General features: G+C 30.2%; 1 protein-coding gene across 1 annotated transcript; it reads left to right on the top strand.

Moving 5' to 3' along the window:
- The first annotated feature begins 7,018 nt into the window (after positions 1–7,018).
- Positions 7,019–7,852, top strand: LOC126706674 (protein SMALL AUXIN UP-REGULATED RNA 12-like). The gene has a single exon (XM_050406207.1). The coding sequence runs from the start codon at positions 7,230–7,232 to the stop codon at positions 7,542–7,544; it is 315 nt and encodes a 104-aa protein (XP_050262164.1). The 5' UTR covers positions 7,019–7,229; the 3' UTR covers positions 7,545–7,852.
- The last annotated feature ends 12,889 nt before the right edge of the window (positions 7,853–20,741 follow it).

Genomic DNA, 20,741 nt, shown 5'->3' with positions numbered 1-20,741 from the left:
TGTTTTAGAAGTTAGTCTTTGCCACCAATTAAGAACAAAATTATGATAGATTTGTGGGATTTCATTCTTGTGGGAATATGTGTGGTGTTCTGAACTCATAGGGTTGAGAAAAACAAAAAGGGAAGACACAAATTCTGAACAATGCTGTATCAGGCACTAAATATAAATTTTCATCACTTTCTAAGCCTTAGAAGATGGGAGGAGAGCTTTGCTGTATGGGGCCAGGCTAGGAAGATGTCAGTGGTGCATATTTGGAGTGGATTTATTTCTGTTTCCAAGTCTCTTAATTAGTGGTTGTGGTTTCAACAGGATCACATGGGAAACCCTTTTTATTGGGAGACCCTCTATGATCAGTTTGGATGTGTTTTCATTTTCATTTATTTATTTGAAAACTGTTTTTTGGGATGAAGAACAAAGAACAATTTTGTGAAATTTTGTTTTCTAACCAAAATCGCATTTGGAATGTTGAGAACGAAAAAACCAAAAAATTGTTTGGTTGCCGAAATTTTTTTTAAAAAAATCACAAATTTTATTTTCCTTCTTTTTTCTCAAGAACCAAACAAAGATTTAATTGATATTGACTCATCATTGAAACCAGCCAAACTACCCACCAAAGATTTTCCTACAAAAACTACAACTTTGATAACCCCCAAAATAACACCAACCCACCGTATAAATCTTGGAAAATATACTATTTCCCAAGAAATCTACCACCCATTAAACCCAAATTTATCACCTATCCACCAGTAAATTCCACAAATTAGAGCAAATCACACCACAGGTGCATTCGGATGAGTTCTTAGTTGAGTTAACGATTTGCTTATGTGCTTGTATTTAGGAAAAAGTGATGATTTAAAAAGTTGTATATCAAATAAACTAAGGTTAAAAGAAAAAGTTGCTAGAAAATAGACATCAAAACCACCCAAATTTTCTCTGGGAATCCCCAATTTCACTTCTAGCAAGCTTCAATTTTTTTTCCCTTAACAATGGTCAGTTCACAAAGAGGAGGTATCTTATGGAGTCGCTTCATGAGACCATTCTCTCACAACATATGAGACTCACCACATGTGAAGGGTAACTTCACGTAGCTGCTCTATAAGATCATTTTCTCATGAGCAAGGCCACCCGAAAGCATTGGAACGACCAATCAAATCAAAAATGAATTGTGAGAAAAGGGTTTAAAGAGAAAAACTTGCAATGAGACAAAAATATGATCAAAGAATAGTGATCACGTGAAGCTAAACATCATCGGGTCGCTTGAGGTGAAAAAAAAAGTAGCTTAAGAAATAGATTTATTAATGCATTACTGTGCACTTAATAGGCATTGATCCTTTTACAAAAATCTGTGTTTTCCTTGTTTTTGAAAACAAGAAATCCAAAACAGAAAAAGAGTTGTTTTTCAATTCCTTCATCTTTTGAGAACTTGTGTTTTGAATTCTCCTTCCCACTTGTTGTACATCAATGTGTGTGTATATAAATATATATTTTGGTGTACAGTTGTTTTTCTTGTCAACTTTGTTGTTAGGAATCCACCTCTCATTTCCTTAAGTTGAGAAACAAGAACTGATTTGAATTATTTCCCATTAGAATAGGCTCTCTGACTACAAATGGAAAATACTAAGGTATAGTAGCACAATTCTATTTGAATATCAGGTGAAAGACCTGCTTCCTTTTTTTAGACTGTTAGAAATACTTATACACTAAATATGTCCTCAAGCTTGAACTCACGCTCTCCCTTTACTCCCCCAAGCACTAAGTAATTAGAGAGAGGCACCATTTAGTCTAAATGACGCGGTAGGTTAAAGACCCTTTTTTCTTTTTTTTTTAATAATTTTTACGAGATGAAAATTCTACTCTAACTTAATCTAAGTGTATATATGTGTAAAGTTTCCTCTTGGAAACTTGAATCTCAGTCCTTGACCCCCACACCTCACAAGTACTTGTACTTGTGTTGTGCAAGTTAAATGGGTTATCTTCACTTATCCAAGAAGGGATTGTTTTTACTCTTCTAACCTTTTTTATTGCCATGTTACACATAGGCACATGAGCGCATATAGGAGCTGAAATTACTGAGCCCAGCAGAAAGTGGGAAAAAAAAGTAAATAAAGAAAAAGAAAGAAGTTTAGGAAGTTAGAGAATCCTTAAATTAGTCCTTGGAGTTGAGAATATTAAAATATAGGAGTCATGAAGAAAGGCTTTCAGGCTTTTGCTTTATTTGTTATATCTCTATCAGGGTGTGTGACCATTTAAAGATAAAAAGAGTAAAAGGCATTGAGGTCAAAACTCAAAACCTGCAAAGAGAGCAGTAACTTATTACACATGGGTTTCTGCAAAATATTTGTGGACTAGTAGAACCTATTATTTTTTGTCACTTTTAGTCCACAGAATCACAACCCCAACAATCAGCAAAAGCCAAACCATCAACGGGACTGTACTGAAGAGTACACACGTTATTGTCCGTGAATTCGGGTAGGGAGAGAGAGAGAGGGAGATTTTCTCGAGAATTGAAAAAGTTATCAATACTTTTTCAATTCTCGAGGAATTTTTTTCAAAAAAGGAAAATTATTGTGTGTCCTTCGGACACATGTTAGCAAAATCCTAATTAAAATATAGGAAAAATTCTACTTTCAGTTTAAGAGTAAAATAGCTTAGTTTTACAAAATTTAGGTTTTGCTTAAGTTTAGAGACTTTTTTTTTTTTTTTTTTAAAGTTAGTTTAGCATTTGTGCAGGACTAAAACTTCACTAATTAGTTTATACATAAATTTTCTAAAGATTTAAATTTTTCTGAAAATATGATTTTATTTTTTTAAGTCAAATGAGTCAAGAAATTTACATCCAAGATGTCATTCTTGAAAAGAAAAAAAAAAGTTGGATTAAAAAAGTTATATTTTTTTGGATTTAAAAAAAAAAAAAACCTTTGAGGTTATGGATATATTATTTGAATAATAGAGAGAGAGAGAGAGAGAGAGAGATTTAAAAAATGGGCAAGACTTAAGTGCAGTACTTAGGTGATGTTTTTTAGATTCCCCTTTTAAAAATCTGTCATTTGGATTTTTTGTCATTGGATGAAAGTGTATTTTTTAGTTAAATAATTACTTGGCTGAATCTTAAGATGAGAATCTAAAGAATAGTATCTGAGGTATTGTACTTAAGTTTTGTCATTAAAAAATTAGACGTAAGATAGGTAATTAAAGCTGGAATAGTGTTGTGCAATAAATATTGATGCTATATAGCAGAGGTAGATGCAGAATGAAATGGTAAGAAAAAAAAATTTGGAATGATTTTTTTTTTTTTTTTTTTTTTTTTTGGGTAATGGTACCCACATAATAATTGTTCTTCATAATTTGCTAAGGTAGTAAGTTATTATTGAATTATATATTGACTCATCATTTACATCACTTTAGTGGCTACTATTAAATATTGATAATTTATCACCTCAACTATTGTGAGAAAATTATTCGATGTCCACATGATAAGTGGTGCATTTTGAAATATTTGTAAGAAATTATCTTATGATACATGTATAATACTTATTATATATTATATATTTGGGAAATTAACTTCAATTATATTACATGCAATTAGAAGAGAGAAAATGCAAGTGTTAGAATTAATATAATTAAGAATATGAACCTATCAATTATGTGAACTGATAATTATTTTTATATATTTTTTATTATTTTTTATTGAACTTTGTTTCATTTGTTGCCAAAGCAACTTAATTTGACCAAGAATATCGTAGTATAAATCAATTGTTTCTTACATACATATTATAAAATTAATCATAGCATTTTACATAAATAATTAGTACATGAAATTAAATGCAATTTATCCTATTAGTACTTTTTTTATTATATAGGAATATTAGTACTCTATTTGTTACACAACATACATTTTGGCTACTACACCACTATCAGTTTCTTTAAGACCTTTTCCACTCTTCCCATGTGTGTGCGTTAAAATACTTAGTATTAAAAAAAAAAAAATATATATATATATATATATATATATATATATATATATAGATATAGATATATATGTATATATGGCTACTACAGTGTTGGTTATGTGTGTGTGTTCGTAAAGGATTTTTTTTTTTTTTTTTTGAAAATTTCATTAAAGGAGTTAAGGAAATGTAAACTGTTAAAATAAATATAATTAAAAATATGAACATATCACCCTAGTGAACTTACGAATATTTAACTATTTAGACTAATTTAAGACACAACTATTTTTCATATTTTTATTGCATGTGTTATTAAATTTTCTTTTATCTTTTGATGATTTTTGTTTCAATTATTATAAATCAATTAAACGATTGGAAGAATGTCATATTCCAAATCAATTGTTTTTTTTTTTTTTTTTTTTTTGAATTCTTGAAAGTAACTGTGCCAAATAAATTGTTTTGTTTGTATATAAATAACCATGTAAATTTCTTTTTATAAAAATAGTTTATGCACTGTCTATGGATAATTAATACATATAAATGGATGCATTTATCCAATTAACTCAAGGCAAGTAATTAATACATTGACATAAATGCAAAGTTTTGATGAGGTGGAAAGCTAAATGAAGAGAGTTGTACTTAACTACTTATCAAGGAATGCACCATTTGGCGAAACCTTAGACCACTATGATTGGGTGTGTGTGTGTGTATGTTTCAAATAAATTTGAAAAGTTAACGGATATCCTTAAAGCATTCACATTAGTCTATGTAAAAATTCTTATCTATTTTAGCATATGAACTTATTTTTTCTATTTTACATACTCATTTCTCAAAACATCTCACACTAGATTATCTATTTTACATTATATTTTATTAAAATATCAATTTTTCTTGGTTTTTAAAATTGTCTCTTTTTTCGCATACTACAACCACCATTCACTCCATTTTTTTCATTATTGAGATACGTAAAAAATAATAAACAACTAAATACAAAATGAATAGTATTAATGTAAATATACACAGTTATTATAGCAAACTTGTAAATTTATACAATTATACACAGACTAATATAGGTCATTTTTATTTAAAATTCTATAAATTTTACACATTTTTCTATTATACACGTACTGATGTAAAAGCTCTAAGGGTGTTGGTTTAAGAAATATAAGGGGAAAAAAACTGATTTTTTTTAATAATTTTTTATATTTCTTATGAAAGTGGTATTAAAACTTCTTTAAGGAAACTTGTTACATGACTCCAAATGAATTATCTATTATATATATATAATAATAATAATAAAATAAAATTCCTTTATAGAAATGGTTAGTGCACCTTCTCTAGATAATTAATAAATGCATTTATCCCATTAACTCATGGTTAATACATTGACATAAATGTTGGGTTTTGACGAGGTAGGAGGTTATATTAAAAGAATCATATTTCCTTAATAAATGTGCCACTTTGTAGAAATTCTTAGACCATTATGACTGAGGTTCTTGTTTTTACATAGGAAAAGTTATTGATGCCATCAAGGCATTAGTTTAAGAAATATATTTAGATATCTTTTATGAGAAAAGAAAAATTAATTGATTTTTTGACAGTCTTTTATATTAGTTATAAAAGCTGTATAATTTTTTTTTTTCTAAAATGGTCTATTAACAAATGCCCTAAAAGCACCCATTAACCGAACTCTTTTACATATACTAGTGGTAACTCATGCAATGCACAAGAAATTCTAAGATGATATGATTTTTTCTTTGTATTATTTTTATTTTATTTTTTTGTCTAAATATGAAATTTGATAATTATGGTAGTTATTAATAGTCATTTATTATTATATTGGTCTATGAAATTAAATATTCTATTACTGTGCATTTATTATGATTGTGTTTGTATAAATATGATATGTCAAGATTTTATTGAAAATTTTAAATATAGAATGAAATTTAAATTCAATTCAAAATATATATTAGAAAAATAAAGTGTAAAATAGTGAGGTTTAAAAAGCTTAATTAAGTGGCACAGTTTACATGTTCAACCAAAAATCAAACATGTTCAATTTTATAAAAATATTCCAAACAAAGTGATTTTTTTATATAAAGTTTATAAAAATAAACAGATAAATTCCCTTTATAAAAATAATTAATATACTGTCTATAAATATTTAATACATAGTAATAAATGCATTTACCCAATTTACTCATGGCAAGTATCAACTCATTGACATAAATGTAGAGTTTTGATAAGGTCCAGGTTAGATGAAAGAGAATATAAAAACTTAAATACATTATCTTAAGTGCAATTAAAATGAACATTTCTTATTACATTTAATAACTTCTAAAATTATCCAAAAACACAAGTTTTCCTTAAGCATCATGTTTAACCAACATTCCAAATGTAATCAAACTTCTATATATATATATATATATATATATATATATATATAATTATTTCATATAAATAATTATTTCATTACAAATTACAATATCTTTTTATAGAAACAAGTACACAAGTACCAAAAGTACAAAAAGCAGAGGAGATAGGGTTACAATATTTTTTATTCTTAATAATAAAAATTACAATTTCTAATATAATCTTTATTTAATGTACCAAACATATTAATAATTTTTCGCTACAAAAATTTTCTTAAACACCTAAAGAAGAACAACTTTAGACAACATGCTATAATACCTCCACATAAAGGTGAGTGTGAGAGTGATGTTGGAATTCAAGTCTAAACCAGGTTAGTTAGGCATTAAGAGAGGTGGCCTTTAAAATTCATGCTTGTACCAAAATCATCCAAACAGTACTCCATCAAAGTAGAGCTGCAAACATAATAATGAAGATATTGGTCAATTCAAAACATTAATGTGTATCGAAAGTAGAAAAGAACCTTGAGAATTATGGCTATTCAAGAGAGAGAAGAGGGGGTCCATATTGTCAATAGGAGAACCAACATAGAAGAGTAAAACCCAATGGTCTTGGCTCCCACAATGTCCTTACACAAAAACACAAACCCCAAAACACCCGTGGTCTGTCCTTTGCTCCTACACTCCACATGAGTCATGACCTCTCTCTCTCTATCTCTCTCTCTCAAGCTTCATCATAAATACCCCCATCAAGCCTCACCCTTTCCATCACCACCACCTCCTACACTTCACTACCCTCTTATCCCTCTCTCTCTCTCTCTCTCTCTCTCTCTCTCTCTCTCTCTCTCTCAATACTTTGCATAGTTGCATCACTTCCTTGCACCAAGCCCCTCACTTTCTCTCTCAACTCAAAATGGCCATAAGAAAATCAAACAAACTTTCTCAAACAGCAGTCCTCAAACAAATCCTCAAAAGATGTTCAAGCTTAGGCAAGAAAAATGACTATGATGAGGATGGTCTTCCTCTAGATGTTCCAAAGGGCCACTTTGCTGTCTATGTTGGTGAAAAGAGAAGTAGGTACATTGTTCCCATTTCATTCTTGACTCACCCTGAGTTCCAGTGCCTCCTACGCCAAGCCGAAGAAGAATTTGGCTTTGATCATGATATGGGTATTACTATTCCTTGTGAAGAAGTGGTTTTTCGCTCTCTAACTTCCATGCTTAGATGAAACAAAGCTAAGAGCTTGATGGGTTTTCTTGAAGAAGATGGCTAAGATGAAGCATAAGTTTGTGCTTCTCTTTTTTTAACGTCTTTCTTCATTGTCACTCCTGAACTCTTTTGTCCTTTTTTTGTCCTTTTCTTTTTTGTTAGGGATTTTTTTTTTTTAAATGTTTATGACTAACTTGAAGCCCATGGAAATTTTGTGGGTTAGAATTGTATAAAGTTTGGAATTTTCCTCATGGAGGTGGGTGTTACACCCTGTGAGAGAAGTTGATCTTTAATGGAAGCAAAGGCTATTTGCCAGTTTTTTTATTACTTCAAATCTCTATATCTCTCTCTTGCACAAAGATGGACATTGTGGATTATGGTATACAAATTTTAAGATAATTGAGCGTCGCTTGCAACTTATTCAAAAATAAGATCATGTGGTCAAATCAGATCAAGAGCACCTAAAACCATAATAAAAGTTGAATCCAAAAGTTTCTCCGAAAAAAAAAAAAAAAAGAAAAAAAGTTGAATCCAAAAGGAACACACCCCAACACAGCATACCTTGTCAGAGAATGTGGGGTACTTAAGATTGTACGGATCATCTGGCTATCATTATAGGATTTTTTATTTTTTTTTTTTGGGGGCCAGATTATCTTTTGATTTCAAAGTACCCCAATATGAAATGTTGGTTGGTTTTCCTTTGTTTGTTAAATAAAAATAAAATTTAACATTTTTAAAGTATCATTACAAGATGTGCTAAGCTTAAACAAGGTGTACCCAATTTAAAAGAAGTTAGTGTGGGTTGAGATGTGCTGAATTTTTCAGTTTATTTACAGTTTTAGTTTATTTTTGCTATTATTCATAGGTTTCACTGCACTTTTTGATACTATTCATAGGTCTCATTGTATTATTCAACTAATTTTTACTTTTATCTACGGTACTTTCAGCAAAAAGTTTTCAGTTTCAGCTAAATAAGTTGTTTTTAAACAGACATTTAGAGTGCTTAAAAAAAAATGTGTACCCAAAAAAATTAGGGGGCTATTTGGCAACATTATTTGAACAACAGTTTTCGTTATTTAAATAACACAACACGCATTTTCACAACACTTTTTTACTCAAGACATATTTCCACAACATTTAAATAACGTTATTAGAACCATATTACCGAATGAACCCTAGAATTTAGAAATTTAAACATTGCTTAAACAAGTTTACTCAAATAGGTTTCAAGCATGAAGCATCTTGGAAATGATCTACACCTTGAAGGATTAAACATTTAGGTTGCGTTTGGGATTAGAGTTTAAAATCAGCTTATTTACTATTTAGTTTATTTTTGCTGTTATTCAGTTTATTTTTGCTACTATTTATGAATCTTAGTGCACTTTTTAGTACTATTCATAGATTTTACTATACTATTTTATTTAGTTTTTACTTTTATCTACAGTACTTTCAATAAAATAAAAAAATTAGTTTCAACTAAATAAGTTATTCCCAAGCCAAACCTAATTGTATTTTATTTTTTTTTATTTTTTAACCAGCGTTACTTATTCAGCCAAAAGAGAAATTTAATTGTATGACAGAGATGTGTTAAGCTCAAGGAACAATTTAGATTCATGTCAAGCTCAACATGGACCGACTAGTTGCTTTGCATTTAATTCTATGAGAGAGATGTGATAAATTATCTTTTCGATTCGAGTCAAGAACTCAAGCTCACCTTGTACACTAGTTAATAGTTATACTGAAACCCACGGCATTGCATTTAATCGAATGAACAAGATAGGTTACACAATCACTCAAACACTTCTCATCTTTCGATAGTATATGTGGTCCATCACCTCTTCACGTTCTAAATTCCAAGGCCTTCTTATTGGGAAAAGGAACCTATCCATTTTCTTTAAAACAGAGAGTCCGTTTCATGATTAGGATTTGGCAATTAATAAATTTAAAGATAAATATAATGTTACATCATTTAAACTTGAACCGATAAATATATCTTCTTTATTTCAATGCAATTTGAGAAGATCCTGATATGTTGGATATATACATATGATATGAGTGAAAATCTCACATTTAAAAAAAAAAAATACAAAAGTAAAAAAGTTGATGAATTAAGAACACAATTGGACCGAAACTCATCTTCCAAGGAGTGATATAAGAGTCAATAATAGTATGCGACAAGGTTATCAATGTTCTTTTTGTAGTTGAAATAAAGATAAGATACGTATTCTTAAGTGTCTACACAAATGTATATTGCACAAAATATTTACCTATGGCGCGACAACATAGTCTTTAATACCTCTCCAACATAATCATTTTTAAGTGCGTTTGGATGATAAGATTTGAGCATGTAGATATGGCTTTAAGTGATTAAAATTCAAATATTTTATTTGGATAGGTTTAAAAGATTAAGAATTTAGATTTAATCAAATCCACCAAAAGTTTTAAATCTTTATATTTAATATAATATCTAAAATTAACAATTGAAAATTAAGGTATTTCAAATCTATTGATTTAAAATCCAAAATCCAAAATCGAAATCCATGTCTCCTATTTATGTGGAAGCACTAGTATCCTTTGATTGCAAGTTATGTAATCTCTCTTGTAGGAAAAGAACTTTCTTTTAACATTGACTTCACCTCAAGTCAAAATTTTCTATAATCCACCTTTGATTGCAAGTTATGTAACCTCTCTTGTAGGAAAAGAACTTTCTTTTAACATTGACTTCACCTCAAGTCAAAATTTTCTATTATCCATACTCCATAGGCTACCTTGACTGTTCCACTCTTGACAAGATTGATTTATAAATTGGAGGTTATTTTTAGATTGAGGTATGTACTGCAATATAATTTATGCAGAGATTATTGGTCATATGCTTTATGTACTCCTAAATATCATAGTTTCAGGCTGTCAGTTCAGCTCAACTATTAGGCATTAGCCTAAAATATTTTCTGCTTGTAAATGTAAAAGCAACAGTTAAAGTGGAAGTACTTCTTGATTTGTGATTTGGTACAAAAGAAGAAAAAAAAAACCCAATAGCATGACTTGAATGAAACTTCCCCTCTCACCTCTTCCTCTCTTCACTCTAGCTTATCCTTCTTGTTAAAATGACAAATGGAAAAACTAACCCATGCATGGATTACAATTTGCATGCTAGTAACTGACATTTGGTCACATAGACTTTTGATTCCAAGGCATCATCAACATCTAGTCATGGATTCCTTTTTTTTTGTTATGACTTTTTAATAGTAACTGCTTTTTTTACAGAGTAGGACCAGCAAAGAAGCAAAGGCTGCCTCTTGTTAGCTGGTCCTTTTATTATTATTATTAATGCATCTTTGTTTCTTTCCCTTCCAACCACAAATTTTTCTGACACACTGTCACCAACACCTCTTCCCATATAACTGCTTCTCCAACTCCCTTTAGACACACAAGAATGTCTTTTGCTGCCTAAAAATCCAATTGAAAATGAGTTACTTTATAAATAACCACCCTCTTTTTTACCATTATGTTATGTGATATATTGCAATTAGTTGTGTATTACTTTTACACAAATTCATAATTTGTTCTTTATAACTTATTATCTGTTTTATCAAAATTATGGTAAAAATTGCGGCGCAAAAGGTTATAGTGCTACTGCTAGATTCTCTCTTATGAGAATTTCCTGTTCACAAAAAACGCATCCCCAACAATGGAGAATTTCCTCAGCAGAAAAAATCTCTCCCCATATCATTGAACCTGGTGTTGTTCTTCATGCCCATTTTCCTCTCTCTGCTCTCTCATGGGCTTAATTTGTCAGGAGCATTGAATAAATAATATAGTAGTGCATGTTTTGAGAAATAATATTTCATTATTACTAGTTTTTTTGGTTTTTTTCTTCTTTCAAACTATCCCCTCTTGTGGGACGGTTTGGCTTGGAAAAAGAGACTACTTGAAAATTAAAAAGCATATATACAGTTTCAGATTATTAATACTGATAGAGGCATTATAAATTAAGAGATCCAAACTCATTATATATTTATATAATCGTATAGCAAATTAGCTTAGTTGCGGTGCTAAGTACCAAAAATTTAAGATTTATATAGGATGAGCATAGGGTTAATTATTATAGTATACCCTAATGTCTCTATTACACTCAATTTCCCTACAACAATTCTAAGATATATGAACAATTGCCATTCAGAATTTCGGAATCATAGTAATAGGTAGGGCTATTGCACATGATAGAGAAAGGTTAAAAAGATTAAAACAAATTAATCCAAGAATTAAGATTAAAGGTGAAGTTTTTAACTTTTTTTTTTTTTTTTTTAATGTTAGAATATTCAATTCAAACAATTGAGAGTGAAAGTTTAAAAAAAAATTACAACACATGCAGTGTCAGAGCTGAAAAAGCTGGGTAGGGATAGGATACCATTAAAGTCCAGAACATTAGCAAGAAATTTCACAATAAAAGCAAGCATCTTTTTCATGTAGCAATATGGGTCTAAGAGTCTGCAAGTCTATGATCCTTTTATTTGGAACTACAGAGTTTTTGCCCAATATGACCCCAACACATGCACATGAACATTTTCCCTAAATTTTAAAACATTGTTACATACTCTTATTCAAAAAAAATATATTATATACTGTTGCTTTTACAAGCTTGTGCATGCCCTCTCTCTCTCTCTCTCTCTCTCTCTCTCTCTCTCTCTCTCTCTCTCTCTCTGTGCAAGTGTGCCTGTGTGTTCATTTTTTTATCATGGTAGTTAATTATTATTTCTTGACTATTACTCATGCTTAATTAAAGGGCTAATTAAGCATGACAAGCAAAAATATTATATATTGATATTGTTACTTTTGCAAGCTTGTGCATTCTCTCTCTCACACACACTGTGTGCAAGTGTGTCTTTGTGTGTGTTCATTTTGTTATCATTGGTAGTTAATTATTAGTTCTTGACTATTGCTCATGCTTAATTAAAGGACTAATTGAGCATGCCAAGCAACAATACTTTGTTGGAAAAAAATTTCTCTAATGTTGTATCCATGTTCATTTAAACCTCTAATCAATAACAATGGACCCATATGATGAATATGTTGACAAAATTAACATATACAAATGGAAATGATTGGTGAAGTAGTCATTTTCTTTCACATCAATTTTTTGTTGGAGATACATCTTGCTAGAGGTCCTAGTTTACAGTTGGCGACATGTTCCTTCTGCAATTTTGTCCCAAATGCCAAATGCCCCACCCATGTTCTTCGTAAGTTCTTGGAGGTTGCCTTGTCTACTCAAATTTCACAATCCATTAGCTCTCTCTAAACTCAAATAAAATGTTATAAGATCTGTAGATTTCAGTTAGTTTAATCAATAAATCTTTTGTTGCTAATAAATTATCCAAATTTGAATCTAAATCTTGCTTACAACGTAATAAAGATACACAAATTTACATTGGCTGTTTGATATAATAGTAAACAACAATTATCATTAAGCGAACGTTATATATTTCAGATCCTAAAAAAATGTTATATTTTTGGATTCATCTTAATAATAATGTATGTAATAACCTCTATAGATAATTGATATTGATGATTCTGCTAAATAATTCTTAATTAAATTGCTAATCATATACAGTTCAAAAACTAAGTAAACACTTCATGCATGCACAGTTAAGTACATAACATTTCAAAAAACATTGGAAAGCTAAGTAAGAGTTTTGAGATGTCTTTGTCAAATGGCACCAACCACGTGATTAGAATAACAAGTAATTTTCAGTGAAAATAGCTAGGTTCTAGGATTGCCTCGACGTATCAATCTCATATAGGCATAAGGCATCCACAATTAAAGGGGAAAGACAAAAACCATGTTGTTTTGTCTTTGCAGAGTTTGGGCTATCACGTCCATTTATTATTTAAATCTCAGTCCGGCTAATATTCAGGAACCCACACACACTAATTTTGAGGCATCAAGTTGACCAAAGCCGACAGAGAATTAGTTCAAATTTTCAATGTCTAATACTCACTCTTCAAGGAAGATAAGATAAGCCAGCAGCCTCTCTATTCTTTAAATATGATATGTTACAAAAATCAAACCTATTTCTTTTGATTAATTCATATTATTTTCCATGGACTTTGCAAGCTAAGATCAAGATAAATAGAAAATAATATAAGCCATACACAATATTATCCCACCAAAAAACAAATTGCAGAAGACAATGCTTTTCAAATATCACATTTTATAAATGAATATAACCATAATCCATGCCATCTACTTCTCTTGGTCAAACTATCCTAAAATTAACCTAGTTCGAGAAGGCTCGGAATGATCGAGCAAGACTTTAACTTGACTCACCCATAAATTGATCAACTTAAATCCAATAGTAATAAAATCGTTGTGGATAGAGTATTTCTCTAATAATAAACATATTTCCTAGAATCTCTCATTAACTCTTATTCCATAATTATCTCATAACAAAAAAAATTTAGGATATCAATCCACAATATGCCACTCAAGTTACATTATAAATAGAGAATTTCATGCAATCATCAAGGTGTGTATTGATTATCATAAATAAAAGTCCTACTTTCTTTCTAAAAAGAGGGAATATTCAATCAACTGATTCATCTGAGTATCTTAATTAACATAGATTTTTAGAATGAAACCTGCATGCATGTCAACTCTCATAGAATTACCATATATTAGTTTTTTTTTTTTTTTTTTTTTAACATTAGTAGTTACTAGATATTATTTTGCTCATCTTGTCTCATCTGCAATTTCTCCTCTCAGATCTTAGCATCTTACCCATGGCCAACAATCTAGTTTCGGATAAGAAAACTCTAAATATGGACAAAGATTGAACTTGTTAGGGATAAGATATTATCATATTATATATAAAATATAACATTAATCATAGATTCACAGCTTTCTTTTACGTTCTTTCACTGTGTGTGTGTCCACATGTGACAATGTTTACGTGATTTCGTTGTTGTTAATGTTGTCATCTCTAATTATTTTCACACTTTTTTTTTTTTTTTTTTTTTTTTTTTTTTTTTTCTTTTCAAGGACAAGGAAAGCCACAACTGAGAGCAAGGTAGAGTATATACTGTGGGGAATAAGGCGAGGCACGTTGGGCTCCATATATATATTGTGAAGGGATACTATGAGCTTGTATTGTCGGGACCAATCTATATAGTTTCTTTTTCTTCATCTCATTTTCAACTTTTGCATTTATTTCTCCTCTCCACAAATTAAAATCGTCTTACTCAAAATTTAAACATGCAATTGTACTCTTGAAGATTTTATGTCTCTTCCATATAATATATGGTGCCTTTTCAACCATGTCATACTATATAGTAGGGTCTCTAAAGAATATAGGTTGTTGAAAAGCTTCATGCATGTCATTTTGACCATCAAAATCACGTTAAAAATTGAACTTAATGTTTACTTGCTAGTCAGTATACATTATAATCATCCCTTTTTGACATACTAATTGTAAATAGAATAAAAAATCTCCAATTTTTGACATCTTACACAAGATTTTTCTATTTTGTTTTGATTGGGAGATGAGGAGCTACAACATACAAAGATAGTGGGTGTTAAGACATGCATGGTAACAGTTCATTTATTCAATTTTACTAAGACATAGCCATGATTACCAACCAGAATTTTACCCACAGAGATGCCTAGCTCAATCCCATATATGAGCCTCTACTATGAATGATAAATTTTCTTTGATCAAAACTAAGTTACAAACTTTCAAACACACTACTTTATCAGCAAACACAAAGAAGAAAAAAGAAGGAATACGACACATAAAGAAGAATTGTCCATATGCAGATCTAGAGCAACTAATGTGGATGATATCATTGACATTCTTACTACAAGCTAGAGCAAACAACCTTCTGAAATCATAGATAACTCTTTGAACCCCTTTCAATGCATAAACAACCTCCATGAATCTTAACATTTTTGTCATAACCTAGAGCAAACTAATTACAAATCACTTGTAGAAAACTAAAATCAATATGATTTATCCTAATCCTCTAATTCCTAATAAAAATTAAGAACATAAAATTCTTTACTCTTTTGGTAGAAATAACAAATCTTTTTTTTTTCTTTTGCTTCTTTTCTTTCCCCTAAATTAGCATTGTTTTTTAAAGGGAAGAATGCAAAAATCTCCCCTAAAGTTTAGGTTAATACTAGACACTATACCTACACTTTTCACAAATATCCAATTTGTCACCTAAGCATAAACTGCACTTCACACTGTTTGTACTATTTTTCCCAAAAACTAACGGGTGTGTTCAGATTAATTGCCACAATTTAGCCCTATAGTGACTATATTATTGAAACTCTATGCATATGTGAGTACGTATTTGTATAATAAAAAGTAGATAGATAACAACTAAAGTTGGAGAAGAAAGCAGAAAAATTAAGACACGAAGGAACATGACAACTTTCAAGTGGCATTAAGTGTAGTTTGTGCTTAGGGAAAAAAAGTGGATACTTAAGAGTTTTATTAATGTATGCCCTTAGAGTATGTATAAATAAACTATTTTAGAAAATTTTTTATGATAAAAAAAAATGTGACTAACTTTTTTTAATTTCCTATAAAAAGTTTCCAAAAAATGATTATTAACATTAACCAGAACCATGTTTAAAAAGTCTTGATAGTACATAACATTAGTTTAAATCTCGTGATAGTTTTTTTTTTTTTTTTTTAAATGGTAGGTTAATGAGAACGACTCCGTTCTGTTTTGTTCACTTTCGTAGTTGGTCCCCTAACAAATTGCTCCTGGAACTTCATTTTCATATAGGAATATTCTTTCCTCTTCTGTAGATTGTCCCAAACATTTTTTGAGGCCATGATTATTTATTTTTTTAGTAATTTTAGATTCACAACTTTTATGTACCGCTATGCGCCTCTTGAGGTGAAAGTCACTTTATAAATATAAATTCTTATTGTGTAAGAATTTGTTTGGAAACAATATATTTAGTTAAAATTGAAAACTTTTTACTAAAAATATAGAAGAAAAAAAAATTAAAAACTAGCAAAATAGTACATTAAGACCTATGAATAGTATTAAAAAGTGCAATGGGATCTATGAATAGTTAAAAAAATAGTTAAAAATTCAAATAAGCTGAATTTTTCATCACATCTCAAACAAACTCTAAAAGGTAAAAGCCGAGATTTAAGTTCTTATAAGGAAACTTCACACACATGTACTTAGATTATATCAAAGTAAAATACTAATATTTCAATCTTGTTTTTAGTGTGTGTTTGGAACACGTGCATTTCTGTATTTTGCTGAAAAATAGTGGATCTCATGCACTATTTATAGGACCCAAAAATACAGAATTCAACAAAAATAAACATTTAAAACTAAGTTCCATAAAGTATTATTTATATTTAAAAATTATTTTGTTATAATATTTTTAGTAATAATTTTTCAATTTTCAACAAAATCCAGACTTTTAGAGTTAAAAAATTTCAAATCTTAAACATAGGAAAAAATCACAACTTTTACCACATTTTTTTACAATTATTTTACGTGATAGACTCCTTACCAGGAACTAGCTGACTAGGGATAAAATTGTCATACGGTAAAAGTACGAATCTGTACTGTACCAAATGGTGTGCCTGTCCTTACAGAAACTCCTTTATTTCTTGTCAGGGAATGATAATATCACCTACATTTCCATCCATATATAAAAAGCAGAGAACGGCAACAAATGAAAGTGACGGACGAGAACGTTGTTGTAATCTTATTAGTGAACGGTCAGATATCTATTGTGGTTGTGGGTCCACAACGCGTTGTCATTGCTGGGGATGAGTAGCACGTGATTGCTACCCCACCACGAGGTCCACTATACATTCAAAGAAGTGGAACGTATGATATGATGTGTAATCACGTGCCTTGGCCGGGACGCTGATGACGTGGCTCTGACCATGCTTGCATGCCTTAATTTTTTATTTTATTTTTCCTCAAAAATTTTATTTTATATTTTAATTTATCTAAAATTCTTGCAGGCCTTATATAAATATATGCTTTCTTCCATGCCATGCAACGCATGATGATAGTATGATGTTTTCCATATGTAAGACCAATCCTAATCAAACGCCATATTTCACAATCCTTCATAGTTTGTTGGGACAATAAATTGTGATTGATAGCAACATGAAGAACTCATCATTATCTATCACTTTTTCATTCATTAATCACAATTTTTAATTTAACAAGCTATGAAAAAAAGTTTAAAAATAAATTTGTTTAAAAATATTAAAAATTATTACCAATTTTTCTATTAAAAAAACTTTTAAATTGATGAAATAATGAACATGATTAATATCGCATATCAATAAAATAAATAAGTTTATTGTTTAATTTTTTGTTTCGTATTTTAAAAATTAACATATTTGAAAGTTCAAATAGCGTATAAAACACCAATGAATGTTTAGACCCCCAAATACAAAATTGCCAACACAAGCTTATAATTAAACAGTATATGTGCGAAATATGAAATATAAGCTATATCCAAATTGGTAACACACTCTAAACCATAATTAAATACAATTACAGCAGTAATTAAAAAGGTAAAAAGTAAAGGAAGAGAGATGCAAATACAAAGATAACACGACGATGTGTTATCGAAGAGGAAACCGAAGTACTTGATAAAAAACCTCTCTGTTGCACTCTAAGCGGTCAATAATCCACTAGAGAATAAAGTTTGGATACATGAATAGTAGAAGACCCTTCAAGCCTAATCTACCCAATACACCTAAGCCCTCCAAACTTCTCGCTCTAACAGAGTTACGCCAAATCTTGTCTTCTCTAACTTACCGTATCCCGTAATCGCCCATTGCATCAATCAAATAAATTGGTCTATTCTAAACTGCTTCCCAAGCACTAAAACACCTCCTCACTGATATGGGTATGGTGAGATAAGGATTTGAAAAATGTACCTCTCAAGGATATGTCAATAGAGATGATGAGAGTAGAGGAATTTGGAGAATCAAATGATGAAGATTATGAATGAGTCAATTTTATTTTTCTCTAAGGTTTCTCTCTCAAAATTTTCTCTAGAAACTCTTTACATTTCGTGGGTATAAGGGTATTTATAGTAGTGTGTATGAGGAATGCGAAAAGTCTGTTTCAACCAAACAGGGCATTCTGGCGACTTAACCTCGTGACTAGAACGAGTCGCAAGTTTGAGTCGCAAGCTAACTACCTAGCCAGATTGAAAGTTTTGTCCTGTAGTGCTTTAACTATCGTGACCCTTCAACTCCCTTGCATGCTTCACACGTGTGCCACCTTTGGCAACTTACCAATCACAAGCTAGTCGTGAGATTTAGTCGCGAGGCTCTCTTGACTACACACATCTTGAATTTTCTTCACACTCTCTCACACACTACCCTTACATAAATCTCACCTAAATACAAGGTATTTAATTACTAAATTACAAGTAAATTTGGCATGTAATAAAGCCAACACATGATTGAATAAATTCAACCTTATAACATCAATTTATAAGTTTTACATAATAAAATTTATAATAGTAGTTAGAGTATACTCTAAGTTGAATATGTAGGTTTACTCTTGCTATAGATTTTGACTTTTTACTTTTTGTCACACAATTAAATATATAAGTAACCATAAATAATATCTTTTGATAAATTCTATGCAAATAATCTATCGCAAATAAATTGTTCTCAAATCCACTGGGAAGATTTTTTAATATACTTACAAATAGTGATTGGGACAATGCGTGAATGAAGTTATAATCATTTTGCCTCAGAACGATCAATCCTACTTTTCCATCCTATCAAATCGTAATAATTCATTCTTAGGAGGTAATCACGCTTGTCTACATAACATAATTTCGAATCTACATTTAGAGAAGAGTAGTGTTATCACAAGATCGACCATCATAGTTATTTTTCATGAACACTATCTGATCAGCACGATAGTTTTGAGATCTTCAAATCATATTATATCATGCATTAAAGAGAATGCCGAGTAAAATTTTGTTGTACCCATAAATAACGCCGTTCGGCATGGAGGATTTATTTAATTATGGGTGGGTGAGGGGGGGAACAAAGAGTTAACAGGCCACCTGTGTGAGATGACTTTGAAGGGCCGTACGTACAGCATGGTATTTGTGAGAGGAAAGCTGCCTCTAGCATGTGGGGATGAGAGACTGGAGGGCCCAATATGTTCAACTTTTCCTTTTCTGGTCGGATTGTTTCATATCCGAAGTCAATAAACAGAGACACGCAGTCTAGTCTCCAGCCCAATTCTTGTTTATCTATAGGCTGAAATCCAGCCTGGTGACTACCAATGATCAGAACAAGACCATAGAAAAAGAGTAATGGTATTACCATGGTTTTAAAAACCATGCACGGTTAAAAAAATTGATAAATGAATGATTTTTTTGGTTTTTGTCGATTGATCCTGCGGTTTTTACGTTTTAATTAGACCAATTGAGGATCTAATTCCAGGTTGAATTAGCTGATTCGATATGGTTTTTAAAACTATGGATATTGTACCATTTTTGTTTTGTAATGTGATTAAAGTTACATACCAATTTTATATGAGTCCATCACTTTCATCATCTACCAACCATAACCAGTCGCTGTTCAAAAAAAAAAAAAAAAATATGATAACAAGTCATGATAATAATTATGAAAAATGGTATCTTAGACTTAGTATCTTTTTTTTATTTCCCGTAATTTTCGGTTGTTTATTCGCTAAATAATAAGAAAAGAAAAAAATAAATATGTAAAAGTTTTTAATAGCTTTTATGCTAAATGTGTGATAAAAATATAAAAGTTAGCTTATATTAAAAAAAATGTTCTTATACAAAATATTACTTGTTTGCTTAAAGATGGTAAAAATACAATTGTATCTTAAAATAATAATAAAAAATTGAATATTTGTACTTCAACAAATAAATAAATAAGTTAATAGGAAAACCGAAAAAGAAAAAGTTAATCCAAATCTATACTTAACCAGAGATCTCTGAGTAATCTATTTCATTTCATTCTCTTTTTTTATAATTAATTAAGCTCTCGAATATAATGTAAAATGATGATATTATTAGGGTATGAGTTTCCTTCACTACTTGCTTAATATTCACTAAACCCAATACTTTGTAGCCACATATGAAAGTCGTAGATTTTCAAAAAGCTTTTTATCTCTAAACTGTCCATGACAAAGATGCTCTCACCTCATAATCACTCAT

Source organism: Quercus robur, chromosome 11 (assembly GCF_932294415.1).
Source record: "Quercus robur chromosome 11, dhQueRobu3.1, whole genome shotgun sequence".
Classification (NCBI taxonomy): Eukaryota; Viridiplantae; Streptophyta; class Magnoliopsida; order Fagales; family Fagaceae; genus Quercus; species Quercus robur.
The sequence above is the reverse complement of the archived record's forward strand: the minus strand, read 5'-3'. Positions and strand labels throughout refer to the sequence as shown.